General features: G+C 37.8%; 2 protein-coding genes and 1 long non-coding RNA gene across 7 annotated transcripts; 2 read left to right on the forward strand and 1 right to left on the reverse strand.

Moving 5' to 3' along the window:
• The first annotated feature begins 210 nt into the window (after positions 1-210).
• Positions 211-4,528, forward strand: LOC122998319 (cytosolic 5'-nucleotidase 1A-like). 4 transcript variants are annotated; one of them, XM_044375145.1, is made up of 8 exons: positions 211-544; positions 641-786; positions 1,053-1,169; positions 1,544-1,670; positions 1,816-1,854; positions 2,343-2,471; positions 2,633-2,817; positions 4,182-4,528. In XM_044375145.1, the coding sequence occupies exons 2-8, from the start codon at positions 742-744 to the stop codon at positions 4,497-4,499; spliced, it is 960 nt and encodes a 319-aa protein (XP_044231080.1). In that variant the 5' UTR covers positions 211-544; positions 641-741; the 3' UTR covers positions 4,500-4,528. The 4 variants fall into 4 exon arrangements, with proteins under 4 accessions (XP_044231080.1, XP_044231081.1, XP_044231079.1 ...); XM_044375146.1 differs by having other exon boundaries at positions 658-786; XM_044375144.1 differs by having other exon boundaries at positions 662-786.
• Positions 4,529-9,740: 5,212 nt separating this feature from the next.
• Positions 9,741-13,280, reverse strand: LOC122998830. Of its 2 annotated transcripts, XR_006407516.1 has the most exons (5): positions 12,863-13,280; positions 12,430-12,555; positions 10,917-10,940; positions 10,450-10,515; positions 9,741-10,122 (listed from the first exon to the last, which is right to left on the reverse strand). It is a non-coding gene; the product is annotated as an uncharacterized LOC122998830 (long non-coding RNA). The 2 variants fall into 2 exon arrangements; XR_006407515.1 differs by having other exon boundaries at positions 12,430-13,280.
• Positions 13,281-13,353: 73 nt separating this feature from the next.
• LOC122998829 (interferon alpha-inducible protein 27-like protein 2A) lies at positions 13,354-17,160 on the forward strand. The gene is made up of 4 exons (XM_044375862.1): positions 13,354-13,434; positions 13,598-13,627; positions 16,374-16,535; positions 16,876-17,160. Exons 1-4 carry the CDS (start codon positions 13,425-13,427, stop codon positions 16,959-16,961), a joined length of 288 nt encoding a protein of 95 aa, XP_044231797.1. The 5' UTR covers positions 13,354-13,424; the 3' UTR covers positions 16,962-17,160.
• Positions 17,161-17,722: the final 562 nt, after the last annotated feature.

Below are 17,722 nucleotides of genomic sequence, written 5' to 3' on the forward strand. Positions count from 1 at the left end.
TTCACATATGAACTCCGGATAATGGAAATGCCCTTTCACACATGTAGCACATAGCAGGAAATTGTCTGTGTAAGACGTGTTTTCACCGACTGGAAATACTCCGTTTGCTTTAGGCGAGGGGTGTAGGAGACAGGACATGATGCAAAAAGTACGCTGCGGTTATTATTATGCGTTGTAAGAAAGAAAACGGCTTTTATTTTGTGAGAAATCACAGGAAGTCCTCTCTACCATTAGTCCTAACTTCACAGCGGAGCGTTCAGGTCCAATCAAAGCAATACAGCTCACATGCTGCGGCTATCCTCCGCCAACTGCATGTGTAAAATAGCGGCTGTGCATGACTCCTGGAAGTCAAAGACGTCGTATTTAAGTTTATGTTCTGTTTGTTCAACAGTTGTTTGATAAATGGCTCGTACCGTCTCCCTTACTGCCGGATACTGTTGCACTTAAAGCAGATGTTATCCACTCGCTTTATTCACACTTTATTCACACTCGCTTTATTCACACTTGGACCATGACACGGACTTTGTACTAGGACTCTGGCAGGGTATGTATATGTTATGTCATATGCTTCAAGTTACTTTTTTCTGCATAAAACAAAGACAAAGTGCTGCCAACCTACATGAAAAGTATTTTTTTTCAGTACATTTCTGCTGTCAGCCAGCCTGGTGAAGAGAGGTGCTAGGACAGCTGTTGATCACTGCAGGAATAACCAGCGAGATTACACGTCCAAGATTGACCAACATGTATAACATGTCCACACAGACAAGGAGCAAAAGGAAAGATGAGGTACGGAAGAGCACACAAACACCTGTAATAAACATTTGAATAATCATTTGTTATGAAGAAGGTTTATTTTCACAATTCACTTTAAATAATTCAAGGATTTGTGGAAAATAAGATTTAAAAATAACCTGAAATTGTTGAAAAAAAGCAACCTAATGTTATTCAGACTAAGTAAGTCAAAATGTTGTTAAGAATAACTGTTAGAACAAGTCTTTCCAATGTGAGATTTTTGTTAAAGTATCAAACATTTGTTCCCTCTGATCCTCCAGTCCGAGCCAGAGATTCCCATCACCATCGCAATGTCATCAGAAGTCCTCTTCAACATGGAGAAGGAGCAGCAGAGCAGCAGATCGATGAGCCATGGCCCTGCATTCTACTTTGTCAAGGTCAGATGCTATGTCAGGAAAAAGCTGAGAAACATACTCGGACATAGGCAAGCACATGTGTAGTTAAACACATACGCAGAGATACATAGATACACTTTCAAACCCAACAGCTAGTACTTATTTAGTATGAAATCTTACTGATTGTATTCTGAGTATTTAGGTATATACTGTACAATACACACAAAACACCAACACAAACGTTTATTCACACACAAACACACATAGTCACAAACCAGAGAGTGCCATAGACATATACACCACTAATTTGTACATAGACACACACACACACACACACACACACACACACACACACACAAACTTTCATTCCAACTTCAGTTAAGTATTCAGTCAGTTGTGAATTTTGTTGTTTTCAGGCTCTGCAGGTGGTGAATGCTGAACTTAAAGTGCATTATCCTGAGAGTCAGGAGCTCTTTAAGGTCTTACTCATCAACCACCATTCATCAGACTCAGACAGACTCAACGAGACTATCAAAATCCAAGGTGAGTCACTCATACATCCAAACAAGAACAACTTCGGGGATGATGGAGTTTTGTCAGCAAACCTCAAATACATTTCAAATACAGATGTCTGATTAGTGACCTACTTACTTGAATAGTAATTTAAATAGGATTTGCCTTACTCAAGCTTGCTGTTTGTTCAGTTCTGCCAGAAAGACATGCAGCGGTAAGATTTAAATGAAATTCATCCTGTCACTTTGTAGGGGTCTCACAAAGAGCACCCAATGAAAAGAACCATGGCAGAGGGAAACATTCACACTGAGACAACCTCAGGCACTTTTCTTTCAAGTTGTTCTTGGTTCACTCTCCTTTTCACTCTGCCTCCTTTTCTCACATCAACCTGGTGCATGATATCTATCATATCTATCAAGTTGTCTGCTAGTACTTGGAGGTCATAGTATTGCAAAGTACACACACACACACACACACACAGACAATTCAGTTTTGGCACAGCAGTATTTCCAACAAAGTCTCATTCCTAATGTAAATCTTTCTTTGATTAATTAACAGTACTGGAAGATAAATAGTGCATCTTTCACATGTCTCAGCAATGCATGCATGCAATTATGCATCTGTAATGTAACTGTACCAGCTAAAATACAGAACATTTTTTGGCCAATTGATTGTGGGCTTGTCATTCATTCTTGTTTGCAGAGTTGGAAGAACTAATTACTCCCTTAGTTATGGAGAGAGAGCGTCTTGTAAGTGAATTAAAGAAGAACAAAACCCATCTGTACCTGTCTGCTAAACCAGGGTTCGGGGTTCAAGAAGCGCTGAAGGAAGGTAAGTGTAAAGAGAGTACTAAACAAATGAGGCCAATGTTACAGAGTGACAACATACACAACTATCTTTAAACTCTAATAACTTTAACAGTGAAGTGTACTCTGTATAGTTGTACATCATACATGACTGCGTGTTAATGTGAATTAATGTCTCTGCATCAGGTATAGCAGCAGCTATCATGGGCAATCCAGAGACAATCGCGAAAGTGTCAGAGACTCAGCTGCGTATTGTCTTTGATGGTGATGCCGTCCTCTTCTCTGATGAGTCTCAGCGTGTTTTCAATGAAAGGAAACTGATGGGGTACTTGGAGCATGAGAAGAAAAACGTTGACGTGCCAATGAACCAAGTATGGATAGTGACAAATTCAGTTATCAGTCACTTTTTCACATTATTACTTCTTCAATGAATGACATACCTCAACAGCAGTCTGTAATTATCTGCATCTATACATACAAGGCAGGTTTATTTATTCAGCAAATTTTAGAACAAAAGGCAACTTTAAGTGCTTTATAAAGGCACCAGCTATGGAACCGGTGCAATAATATACCGACTATTGACACGGAACAGGATTCCATGACAGTAGTCCACAGGCTGTTGGTCCGGACTGGTTTTCCGTGCCAATAGTAGTTTGTTCTATTGGTATGAAGTGAGTTTCCAGAATTTATTGCTGGACCTCTTGGAGGTCCACTACAACCACTAACCACACATTTTGACCATCACATCGGGTATTTTAGTGACACTCACCGGGACATTTTTACAGCATTTTACTGTTTTGACCCAAACTATGATCTTTCCTTAACCTTAACCAAGTGGGTTTTGTGCCTTAACCTAACTATTTTAACCCAAACCATGGGAAGGACTGGCATTTTCACCTGCAAGTGGAAATGTGCCTCCATTTTGAAACAATCTGAATTTGATCATGTGATCTTGCGCAATCCACACCAATACGCATGTGTAACAATTCCATACTATCAATAAACAGATTATTGTACTATATTGACCAGTAGCCACTTCCCTTTATATAATGCAAAAATGTATTAAGAAGTACGGCAAAAATATTTATTTTAAAAGAAAATAAAAACAGGAAAAACTAAGAAATACCCAGAAGGTAGTTCAGGATGTAAGTCCAAGGCAGATAATCATATACTTTCAGTTCAAAGGCAGTGGAGAATTTACAGTTTACATTTTTAATCCAGACTTGAAAGTTGCCAGAGTTGGGGCAAGTCTTGTACAGTATCTTTGTAGTGCAAATGTTTCATGTGGACTCTAAGAACAAACAAGAACCTCACAACAATCAAGTCAGTTTAATAACGCAGTTAGTATTGGGCTACAACACTACAACAGATACATATACAGTATATTCTGTATACATAGATAATATAGCATATATAATATATTGCAACTTGCTCTTTTCATTGTTATCTTGCTTTCCGTCTGTGTCCTTGTCCTTGTGATCATGAATGTAACACTGAGATTGTCATGGCTCATGGTATACCATGTATTAGTTTTAGAAGAGAATCTGTTAGGATACTTAAAAATACAGAAATATTTATAATATATATATATATATATATATATTTATATATATATATATATATATATTTATAATATAAATTTATATTATCTTAAAGTATGACTACTCTCAACTTATCTGTTTTGAGAAAAAAAAATAGTACATGTCATTGCTCCTCTTCTCCATTCTGTCCTTAGGGGCCATTCAGGGGACTCCTGGAGGTTTTAGAAAGACTGCAGAGGAAGTTGCACAATAAAGGCCTGATCAAAAACTGCCCCATTCGTACCTACCTGGTGACATCCCGTGATGCAGGCTGTGCCGGGTACAGAGCCTTAAACACTCTACACTCATGGGGTCTGGAGATTGATGAGGCTGTCTTTCTTGGGGGGTCTCCCAAAGGCCCTGTGCTGGAGAAGATCAGGCCCCACATCTTCTTTGATGACCAGGACTGCCATATTAAAAACGTATTGAAGTTTGGCATAGTGGCATGTCATGTGCAATATAGCTCAGAGTAACCAACAGGTGAATTAATTGTTGTTGGATGTAATGGGACAGAGTGCACAGTGAACTCAGCTGTCACACATTTCTCCGTTCTTTATTTCTCTGTTTTGTGTCTTCAGGTTAGGCTAACCCATTGTTGCTAACTTTGAAGCTAACCCCTTCACTTTTCCAGCACTTGGGGAAACAACAGACGTGACTTTTTAGCATTTATTAACTGTTACGCTGGAGTCTGTACTGTACATTTACTGCCATACTGACAACTTACTACTAACCTTTACCTCTGCTCCGCTCGCATCCTCCGTCACTTTCCTGCCGCTCACTCTTTTCCCACTTGCTACGCCAACATACTACGCAATGCCGTATTCCCTATTTTCGCCATTTTACGGGTAACCCCCGGCCCCTACTCGTTTTACCCATTTTTCGGGTAACCCCCGGCCCTTACTTGTTTAATCCATTTTTCGGCCGAAACTGACTCTTACTAATTTTAACCATTTCTCTAAAACACCTACCCCGTATTCATTTAATCAGGTTTTCTTGAAGATCCGACGTTCTTTTCATTTTCGCACTTTTCGGCCGTGTTTCGGGAAAACCCTGCCCTTACTCGTTTTATTCATTTTTTGGCTGACACCCAATCTTATGAACACCCACCTCATATTCATTTTATCACGTTTTCGGGAAGATCCGATGCTCTTTTAATTTTTCGGGTAACCCCCGCCTTTACTCGTTTTACTCATTTTTCAGCTGACACCCAATCTTATTAATTTTACCCATTTCTCCATGAACACCCACCCTGTATTCGTTTTATCAGGTTTTCGGGAAGATCCGACACTCTTTTCATTTTCGCCCTTTTTTGGCCATTTTTCGGGTAACCCCCGGCCCTTACGCATCCAAATCATTTTTCTGCCGACACCCAATCTTACTGATTTTATCCGTTTCTCCATGAATACCCACCCCAAATTCATTTCTCACGTTTTCGGGAAGATCCGACGCGTTTGTCATTTTCGCCATTTTCCGAGTAACCCCCGGCCCTTGCTAGTTTTACCCATTTTTTGGCCGACACCGAATCTTGCTAATTTTACCCATTTCTCTATGTAAACCCACCCCGTATTAATTTTATCAGGTTTTCGGGAAGATCCAACGCTCTTTTCATTTTCACCATTTTCCGGGTAACCCCCGCCTTTACTCGTTTTACTCATTTTTCGGCTGACACCCAATCTTACTAATATGACCCATTTCTCCATAAGTGCCCACCCCGTATTCATTTTATCACATTTTCAGGAAGATCAGACGCTCTTATCATTTTCACCCTTTTTCGGCCATTTTTCAGATAACCCCCCGCCCTTACTCGTTTTACTCATTTTTCAGCCGACACCCAATCTTACTAATATGACCATTTCTCCATGAACACCCACTTGCTATTCATTTTATCACATTTTTGGGAAGATCCGACGCTCTTTTCATTTTTGCCATTTTTTGGCCATTTTTCGGGTAACCCTCGGCCCTTACTCGTTTTACGTATTTTTTGGCCGACACCCAATCTTTACCCAATTTCATGAACACCCACCCCGTATTCATTTTCTCACATTTTCGGGAAGATCCGACGCTTTTCTCAATTTCGCCATTTTTCGAGTAACCCCCGGCCCTTACTCATTTTACCCATTTTTCGGCCGCTGCAAGGGGCAAGGCCTCACTGGACAATTTCCATATTTTCTAAATATTTAGCTTTACACTTGGTGACACATTTAGATTTAACATTTAGATTAAGATTCAGATTTAACAGGGCGTTAGGACGACTCTAAGGCCCTGTGACTGACTAATTTTTTTTCAATATTAAATTATTAACCTATTGTCATAGATTTTTTTTATTTACAATGTACTAATAAAACCAACAGTTTCTTTTTCTTTTCTTGTTTTTGGCAAAAAGTAAACATCCAGTCCATCCATGTCGACCACTGTGCAGAAAGGACTGAGAGTGAGTGAGTGAATGAATTGGTGTGAGCTATAAACCTATGCAATGTCGTCAATCATAAATTACTCCTGTCACAATAACTGCCTGGCTCAGTCCCTGCCATTCTCCACCTGTCTACCACATGCCACTAGACTATCTCACCTGATTCCTCCACCCACCTGCTCACCTGTTCCTCATCCCCTAATCATCCCTGCCTTCTCACCTGCCTCTCATTCTGCCACATCACCCAGTCTGTGTATAATACACCCACCCATTTTCCACTGTCCTCTGCCATTTCGTCATGTTGTCCTGCGTTCCAGCCACCTGTTATTGATCCTGTTTCTGATTATCCTTACCTGCTCTGCCCTGCTCTGGTGTCTGCATTTAGTTCCTCCTCCTGTTTGCTCTGCTATTTTGTACCCACATCCATGACACCTGCCCAATTTCTTTGACATAAAGCTTTTAACTTATGTGTGCCGAAGCATCATTTTAGATCTTTCAAGATGTTGAGGCTGTGCAAATATCTGTCCCTAATTAAATTGTCCAATTTTAATAAAACTCAAATGTTTGTTTTTTTTTTATCTTTGTTATATTTTTAATTAAAGTATCACTAATTTCACTTTGTGGCCACAGTAAAGTTGTGGGCATCAAACCAAAACAAAAAGCTGAAAAATGCTAAAATGGTCTTGTCAAAACCTGATATATGGCTGGACCTCATATGGTCAATGTGTGAAATTGTGGCCAATTTATTACAGTGATAGTCAGTGGTAGTGTCTATAATGAGAATTCCTGGATATTACATTTTCATCTGCAATTTTCTGTAGCGGTCTCAGTAATATTTACTGGTAAAGTGTACTGAAGTAGCATATCACATGACATGGTTAAACTACATTTGAGTAAAAAAAAAATAAAATAAAATAAAGTTTATATGCATTTGGAAGAACAATACTTTCCACTCATATCTTGGGATGTTTGATTTGAAAGAGAACTTATTTGAATTATAATTATAACTATTCTAATAACCTATCTGTTAACTTCACCTGCTCTTCCATGTGTTTCACTAAATCCTTGTGTCTGATCAACCTTGAACTGAAAGAAACATTAATGTAATATTGAGAACAAGGCTTTGGTTGCTTGATAAAATCCACTGATGATCTGCTGGGAACTGCCACTACAACCGTGGGCAGTGCCGGAGGAGTAATAATAGGGGGAATAATAGAAAAAGAACATTACATTTACTATTACCAAATGGTAACATCATTACATCACATCACATTATATCAGTGAAGTTGATAACTTAATGAAACAGAACCATCTGAGGTCAATTGAAATGATGTGTTGGTGTTTCTCCGAGAACACATTCACATTGTTGAATATTCCAACTTTCATAACATAAAAAAAATAAAAGGACTTTGATTGAAGTGTTTATGTTCTGCTGAGTTTCATTTTCTTCTCTTGCTGCTCAAATTACACAGTTGCATCGAGGAAAGTGACTCTCTGCCGCCCTCTTTTGTGCAGACGGTAACATAGTTTTGTTTCACATATGAACTCCGGATAATGGAAATGCCCTTTCACACATGTAGCACATAGCAGGAGATTGTCTGTGTAAGACGTGTTTTCACCTACTGGTACTACTACTTACTCTTAATACTCTTTGCTTTAGGCGAGGGGTTAAGGAGACAGGACGTGATGCAAAAAGTACGCTGCGATTGTAATACTGCGTTTTTAAGGTTTTTACCAGAAAGAAAACGGCTTTTATTTTGTGAGAGATCACAGGAAGTCTTCTCTACCATTATTGCTAACTTCACAGCGGAGCGTTCAGGTCCAATGAAAGCATTGCAGCTCTCATGCTGGGTTAACCCACCGCCAACTGCATGTGTAAAACAGCGGCTGTGCATGACTCCTGGAAGTCAAAGATGTCGTATTTAAGTTTATGTTCTGCTTGTTCAACAGTTGTTTGATAAATGGCTCGTACTGTCTCCCTTACTGCCGGATATTGTTGCACTTACGGCAGCGAGCAGTTGTAGTCCACTCGCTGTATTCACACATGGCCCCATTAGGACATGACCTTTTTATGGAGTGAGATTTGTCTCGTAACGATTTGTGTGAACAGATCGACAATGTGTGTGTAAATGTGTAATATGTAAATATAAACACCTTCCATAAATACAAAAAAAGATTTGTAAATTCACAAAAATGTTCTGCAAATATAAAGCGGATCTGCAAATACACAAACAATTTTCACAAATAAAAAATATCTGTGAATACATTAATTTAATTTACAAATAAATGAAAAGCATTTGTGAATATCTTTCTAACATGTACAACTTTCCAACAGGCATTTGTGAACTCAGTTTTTATCTGTGAATCAAATAACATTTGTGGATCTCAGTTCTACACGTGTGCATTTGCTTTTTACACACACAGTTTTGAAACAGACTTTCCGCCGGTCCGAACGGTCATTTTCGGATAGCGCGTGATCGCCTGGTGAGGACGTCATTTCCGCATTTCAAAGTAAGAGCACGCAGTCTTTCTATTAGCTGTTTTTTTTTTTTTTTTTAAATAATCAACGATAAGTAATGTGTATTCATTGTTTTGTGTTAATGTCATACAGTGAGTATTAGTGTGTGCTTATTTGTTCTATGTCTACTGAGTGACCATCCTCATTAGGTGAGCTTTTCTTGTTCCCGTTGAACCTGGAAGTTGTGATAACATGGTTTGGCCACTATGTCAAATTGCCTTCAAAGTCTGGTGCACTTCTTGGAGGTTTGGTGCATACCCACACATGGCCTTCTGTTCTGTAGCCTTGGTTGCTATGGTTGTTGCTTAGGATTTCCCATATGTTGTTTGCGTTGTCCAGTCTCATATTTCGGATCGGATTTTGACTCAAACATGAATGGATGTATTTGAGAAAAAGTAGTGAAATCCTACCACTATAGTTTGTTTCATGGTTTGTTGACATAGGCTCTGGAGCTGGCAAAAGTCATCCGTGACGCAGCTTTTGGAAGCTAATCAATCAGAAGAGTAGGCTCCTCGGGTGTGGGGCCTTAAAGAGACAGGAGCTGAAACAGCCTATTTCAGACAGAGGCTGAACTGAAGGGCTGCATAAACGGTCAGTAAAAGATAAATAAGGAGTTTTTTGAACTGTAAATCATGCAAAGAGATTCCAGTCGACTTGTATGTTTTGTGTGTTTATTTTTATGCTTCTTCTTCTCTCTTGGTTTGAATTGAGTGATGCATTTTATGGACTCAATGTAAAACGTTTCAAATTGTTACTACTACTGCACCAACAATAACAGAAGAATGATGGTTTTTTCATGCATTTTATTTTGACTTGATTAGAATTGGACAGTATGAGAAGATAAAAGTATCCCAAGAGCACAAAAGCATTTTAACTGCCTCCAGAGTCAGTTAAATTGGGTTCAAACATATTAAGACTTGCTTCTTGAAGCTGAGTGTGTGGCACACACATGAAAACAAATTTAATTCAGGTGAATCAGATTTATCACACTGCAGAAAAACATCATTTGTAGTTGTCTCCCTTTGGTAAAGAGTAAATCAAGTAAATATTTATATTGTAAATCTTTAGGTGGTTACAGTTGTATTACAAATGGCTGATATCAGCCATCCTGCAACTCCTCCAGCACCAGCCGTAAGTACAGTTCCTGATCCTGTCAGACCAGCTGCACCTAGAATGAGATCAAATTACATATGAGGAATACCAAGAGATCATCAGCTCCCTGTTTATTCATTAAACTTTTATTTATTACAGGATGTCTAATGAGAGCAGTTCAAAGCAAAAGCAAATATCAAACATTTAAACATACAAAACTGCAAAAAAAAAAATCATGGATAAAATAGCAAAAGGATAAAGAGGACATCGTTTTAGACTGCTCCTTTCTTCTGTGAAGAAATACTTATTTGTGTCAGTCCATCGTTTCCCATTTATTTGTAATGCCTGGAGAGACTTTCATTAAGATGAAAAATAAAATAAATAAAATATCATAATAGTTTACCCAATGACTGCAGGATTGCCACCAGACCCCCAGCAGCAGGAGCCAGGAGCACAGCCGCGGCCCCACCTGGACAAGAACACAGCAGAAAAAACTTTCTTTCTATTGATGAGAACATAACATTTGGGGGATTTTTTTCCTCAATTACTTAAAATTTTCTAAAATAGCAATTACTGCATCATTTATTACTGTGAAGCACAGCATTTGTACAAACTGCTGAAACCCTGCCAAAAAAATGACATCCCTTTATTAATTCTTAGGTCAAGACAATCAAATGTGTTGTATTTAAACATTTGAATTGTGTTGTGAGAATGATGAACTATGGATTTAAGAAAGTGCACACACTGTTTTGAGAAACATGATTTTCATTTGACATTATGCCAAAGCAACTGAGATGAGATTAATGGGTTCAAAAACTTTCATTAATCGTTGAAAATCATTGAAGTCTAAGAACTTTGCAAATGTCTTACCTCCGCCAATAACAAGGGCCTTACCTGTCAATAAAACACACACAAAAAAAACAAAATCAAAAATGATTGTTATTCACCAGAGCTGGCCCTGTCCTACATATGAGGACAACCAAATTATCCGGGTTAGAATAATGGCGAATTGACATGAATCTGGATTTTTCTGGTTCTTTGAAGCAGTCTTAAAATTAATCTGGAACTGTTGTCATAGCAACAAGTCCTTATGCCCAAATCTGCTACATAGCAGTTTATTGACAGTTTGCTGGATCATGACCAATACATTTTACGGTGAACACATATATATATATGGAAAAATGGAAAAACGGTAGTGCAAAGAGGCCCAAATTACAAGGTGAGACCAACATGAAAGTTTTAAAATGTACTTACTTCGCTTACACTACTACAGTTTTATTATTATAAGGATATTAAAATGCATATTTGCTTTTTTTTCTTTTTAGATTAGCATTTTCCCACCATGGAAGTAAGGTAACATTAGCTTGCATAGGTGAGCTAACAGTTAGCCAGGTTGCTACCAGCCAAAACTGATAAGCATTGCTAGCTTTCTGGCTCAAACTGAAACAATCTGAAAGTAATATAGCACTAATTATCCCGGAGCGCTCAATTTACCCCATCCCCATGCTCATTTTACCCCTACCTTGGGGTAAGTTGTGCCTTAGGACTAACTTTTTTTAATAGGTCATTGCTCAAAAAACATAATGATTCATGATGAAACATGATCATTGTTTTAGATCCTGACTGCTCGGCGTGTCGGGAGATTTAAGTAATCAAGTTACACTGCTGTGCCTCGTGCGTAAATGCGCACAGCGTCTCTCTCAATGGGGACACGCACTTATCGTTTCGGCCACGGTGGTATCACTGCAAGTATGATATATAATTTATTATTATTTATTATATAATATATAATAAACTCAAACATTTTTTGCTCGTGGGGGTGTTTAATAGTCAGCACCCCCAACTGAAATCATGTCCTTGGGTTCACCCGCCGGTTTATGTACAATTTATGAACCACATTCACAGCTAAGTTTGTATGTATTTCCCTGCACAGCCAAAAATGGAAAATCAAGGTGATTCTCATCACAGTGGCATGGGCAGTTTTCTTGATTCAAGAATAGAGTGTAAGTCTAAAATGTAAAGATTTGGTTTTTCGTGAGCTGACCGTTAAGCAACCCTATCAATGCCTATCATAACCCAAACAAGGGTTGTAGGCTGTCATGAATGACGTTTGTTCTTTTTTCTTCTTCTAACTCTTCATCAGTCAGTTTTTCTAGGAAAAGATGGCCCACCCATTTTTGTATTAGCCCACCCAAAATACAATTTCTGCCAACACCATTGATCCAGAGTTTGACTTGCCTCTCTTCCTGAAACGGAAAAAAAAGTTTCCCCTCATCTCAGGGTTAACAAACTTTTTTTTTCTAAACCTGCTTTCTAGAACAGACCACATATGTTTTCTATGCTGACTAAAAAACAGTGTGGTCAAAGGAACATTTATACTCACAAAATTCTTCTGTGTCCATGTCAATGTCCTTGTCAATTAGGAGTGATCAGCATTCCTTGAGGTTAAAGTATGTAATCTACCCACAGCATCCAGTCCATAAGGGGCCCCGCCCCCACCTTTCGACAACTGTTACATAATATTAGGGTGCACGTCATGATATTGACTATTTTAAGAGGCAACATTGGCGTAAAAATGAAACCACTATTTAAAAAAAAAACTTTGCTGGTCCATATTTTTCTCTGAGCACTTCAAAGTGTCTGTATTTTACGCAGCTGTAGACACTGACATTGCGCAGGTGACCGTTCTGTGGTGTGAGAGATGTTGGCAAGGAAGTTTGAGTTTTTACGCCACAAGAACTTTTGTCAAAACCCAATGAGGAAATGTATAAATCAGCAAGTGCCCTAGCTGACCAATACAAAGATGACTTACCCACCTGCTCTCATTGAAACGCGCATTAGTGTTCGCAATAAAGAAAAGGAGCTCTGTATGAGTGCACAATAAATGTCTATGATCAGAAGACACAGTGCTGTGGCAGGCTAACTAGCTTCCAAAAGCTACAAATAACACAGGTTTATCCAGGCATCTGGAAACAGTGGGATTGCTGTCTGCATTCATCTGAGACAAAGCTGAAAATCATGAAGGAATAATCTAAAAAGAACAATACATTCACTTTTTTCCAAATGGTAAAAGTTATATCAGTTAAGTAGATAACTTAATGAAACATAACCTATAGGCATTTAAGTGGAATCTGAGGGCAAATGAGATCATGTTTGGGTGTTTCTGCAAAACAAGTTTATATTTGACAAATTTATGCTCATGTGAGTTTCTTTTCCTGCTCTTGCTGCTTACACATTACACAGATGCATTGAGGAAAGTGACTCTCTGACGCCCTCTTTTGTTCAGATGGTAACATAGTTTTGTTTCTCAGTAAATGAAACCATCATCCAGTGTTTAAACCTCAGCCCAGTTTAAGGCTCATCAGAGCAGGGAAAGACATGGACCCTGGTGAGTGTATCTGTTCCTTTGACAATACTGATAGATGTCCTTGAACTTTAACACTTATATGTAACATATTTCAGTCGATTAATGAGAGCATCATAAATATCTTTGATAAGTCCAGCTGTGCTGTTATTAGATCTTAATTCTTGTTTTTAATCTTGTGTCCCAGTCACAGCTGGTGCTGCCGCAGCAGGAGCAGGTAAGCCTTTATGAGTCAGCTACTTTTTCAAGTTTAAAGATCTTTAATGTGGAAAAGTCATTGGATATGCTTACATTTTACAGTGTAACTTCCCGCTACTTACCATGTTATTTCCCGGAACTTATGGTGTAACTTCCTTGTTATGCATGGGTGTTTGGCAGACAAGCTTCACCCACACTCCAGAGATTTATTATGCTTATATTTTCTACTGCATTGTATGAATTTGATTCAGAACAAGTTGAGAAATGGATCTATACTTTTGAAAACTGGCTCCTAGCAGGCATGTTGGTCCAGCACTGCAGCAGCTCGTGACGGGCAAACTTACCACTCTCAAGTGCGTAGAACAAAAAAGCAAACAAAAAACAGGAACTTATTTCTTATGTTCTAAATCACCACTTCAGCGGGAGGAGGTGTTTATCACTTATTCAGCCTGTTTCAGTATAGTGAAGTCTAAAACACACATTTTGTTTACTATATATGGTGATGATTATTCTCTGAGTCTTCTTTCTTTGTCTGCAAAATCTGATATGATAAGATGTTTTCTGTTTCCTGTGTGTGTTCTTGTGCAGACTGCTGCATAAAAACTAGGCCAAATAGAGAGATATTATACCCATATTTCTGTAACAATTGTGTGCATGTGTGTCTTAGACTTCACTATACTGTAATACACTTAAATAATTGTGATAACAGGTGGATATAGCTTCAGAAGGGGAAAACGTTGGTGCCCCCCTCCCCCACTACACTGAAGGGACAACCCTAAAAGATTTTGCATAGCAGCTCAAAAGATTTGTGGACTCCTGCCCTGAGCTGCAGGACAAAATAAACAGACTGAAAAGAAGTGATAAACTCCTCCCACTGAAGTGGTGATTTAGAGCATAAGCACTAAGTTCCTGAATTTCTTTGTTTGTTTGTTTGTTTTGTCACATTTACAATTTAAACATTGTTTCCTCTTTTTTTGTTTTTGTGGGTTTTTTTTTTACTATAATTAATCATTTTATAACTATATTTTGATTTTGATTGCCATGAAAGTTTGTAGATCCTTGTTTCCTTAGTCAAGATATTTTGTTTTTTAAGCTTTATATAGTACAATTTATATAGAACATTTCTATTGTATAATAGTAGTTTATATAGATAAGATGATATAAATAGCATACATTCTATTTAATCATGTTCAATAATGTTTTCTCATTGTCTGTTCAAAATGAGCTAAACCAAACAGCTATTCTTGGGTCCCTCATTGTAACATCAGATGTGCAAGATCCTGTTATGTTTGACAGTGTTTACTGTGATCATTTGTTTTACGTGGTAATTATACAGTAAGAACAGGAGAACAGCATATACCTTGTTGGTTCTGTGTAATTAAAGAATAAAGTCTTTTTTATACGTTCTTATTGTGTAATTAAAGATATACTATGTATATTATTAAATGACTGTATTGTTAGTTTTTCATCCTCGGATGACAAAACAAGCCTTCCATAGCTGTGCACTTGAGAGAGGCAAGTTTGAGCTACTGCAGTGCTGGACCAACATGCCTGCTAGCAGCTAATTTTCAAAAGTACAGACCCATTTCTCGACTTGTTCTTATTCAAATTCATACAATGAAGTAGAAGACATAAGCTTAAGTTTGTATTTCAATGTTGTCCAGCAGAGAGCAGCACAAATCTGCCAATACTAAATAGCTTAAGAAACACTGTGATTATTTTTCATGAGAAGGTGCAGGGGAGCTTTTTCTTTTTTTGTTCAAAATCGAAGGTAAAACTGCTCAGCCTTTGCATCCTACAGGTAAAATATTGCATTGCTCTTCAATGGAAACAATCTTAAGCACCAGCTATCTGTAATCAATGGTTGAACAGCCTCTCAAGTTGTCTGGTCATGGAAAAGCTGACATATGCTACCAAAGGCCACTTACAGACATTCTAAAAAAAAAATCAAGACACTTCATGCTCTGCCTGGAAACAAATCACCCAACCAGCTCTGCACTTTTTGATGAAGAAATGTAGCTTATGTATGGCAGTATGATGAACTAATGAACTATGTGCATTTACTATTTTTCTTAATGTTTTCTGTGTGTGTGTTTATATGTGTTTATATATACTCATGTTGTGGGGTTACAAATCTGATGATATGGATGATATGGCTATCTTTTTAAAGGAATTTAAGGGATGAAAAAGAGGTTGATGAAGTTATAAATTGCCTTAATGTACTCTCTAACGTATCAGGGCTAGCTCTTTTTCCATTTAACTGTATACATACAACAGAAATCAAAGGTATTCTAGTTAAAGATGAAGAAACATAATTTAGGCATTAATATCTGTAGAACTCAACCAGAGAGAGTACAGTTCAATTTCTGTCCCCTACTTCCAGAAATTAATGGATATGTAACTCATGAAGGATTTATCACACAAGGATTGGATACTTTTACTCATGACTGAAGGTTTGTTATATTTAGTTTATCATGCAAAGGTATTAGAAATCCCCCAATTGATTTATTGAACAAATAGACTCAGTATTTAAATAAAAATATTTTACATGATACTTATAATCAATGAGATATTAAATACCTGGTCTTTTAAAATAGTGATGATTGATAACCAACTTAACCTGTTCTTATAATAATGAGAGATTTATCTTGTAATTATGAGATATCAAGACGAGGCTTCCTTTTCTTTGGTAAATGCACTGCCTTTCCTTACATTCAAAGCTGCCTGATTACTCAGTACACTGCTTTGTTCTTGTCCATGTGCAGTAGGAGCTATTGTCGCAGCTCCTGCCGTTCTGGGGGCGGCAGGTTTCACCTCAGCTGGAATAGCAGCAGGCTCCGTCGCTGCTAAAATGATGTCGGTTGCTGCAGTTGCAAACGGAGGAGGAGTGGCAGCAGGGAGTGTGGTGGCTGCTTTGCAGTCAGCAGGTAAAAGCTATGAGTGGACATTTTGTTGTGGATTTAGCTGTTGTATCTTAATGGTGATGTGATCATTGATGGAACAGTAATCTCAGGGTCATTAAATGCCCTTTAACTTTCATAACTGCAACAACATCAGCATAACATCCTATTCAAGTGTCTGGCAAACCTAAAACAACAATAATGTCACATCAGAAAAGAAATAAGTATACTACAGTGTGTAGGTACAATATAATGTAACAATATATTAATGTAATATAACAATATACTACTGTATATACTGTGATGACAGTAGTACCATTGTTAAATTTACTTCTTTATCTTTATCTTTATCTTTATCTCACTGCAGGTGCGGCTGGTATATCAGGAGCTGCCTCTGCAGTTGTGGGCGGGGCTGGAGCAGCAGTGGGATGGCTGGCTAGCTTCATTGGCTGAAAATCAGGAAGGAATAATATATGAGAAATAATAGATACACTTGCTTGATGGAAACAATTGGAAATTCTATCAATGAAGCAGAGCGTTTGTGTTTTGAAAAGTTTCCTTGTATGCATTTAAATGAATTATGAGATTATGTTTTGGCATTTCTGCAAAACATGTATTGGACTTTCACAAAATAAAATGCAATTGAAAAGTATTTAGTTCATTATCTTTTTTTTTTTTTTAAATTGAGGTAATAATCTATCATTAATAATTAGGGGGTTTAACTCTGTGTGTATGACCTGTATTAATAAATACCTAATATTGTACTTTAGCACTTGAGTACAATTACTTAAATCCTTATTAGAGCCATGATGACCTCCAGGGCCAAAACATTATGTTCCTCAATAACATAGTAAAGATGAACGTTTGTTGTTTATGCAGGTTTAAAGGAGCAGTCAGAACTAAACTGGTTGAGCAACTCTTCAGTATCTATCTTTTATTTATCCTCTGATTCTTCTATTAAAGTGAGAAATGTTAAATATTTAAGTTTAATTTTCTATTATTGTTGATCAGACACCTTTTTGGTTACACCTTTCCTCAATTGTCTTTCACCCCATTTCTGAAACACTGTTGCAGTTGTCAAATCATCAAGTGCAATCACCACATCAGAGAGCAAACAACTAGCACACACATTCCTGGTTCAATGAACTAGTGCATAAACCCTACATTATCTTTTGTACTGACTCCCCTAAAATGAATTATTCTATGAAATAATT

Source organism: Thunnus albacares, chromosome 15, assembly GCF_914725855.1.
Source record: "Thunnus albacares chromosome 15, fThuAlb1.1, whole genome shotgun sequence".
In the NCBI taxonomy this organism is placed as follows: Eukaryota; Metazoa; Chordata; class Actinopteri; order Scombriformes; family Scombridae; genus Thunnus; species Thunnus albacares.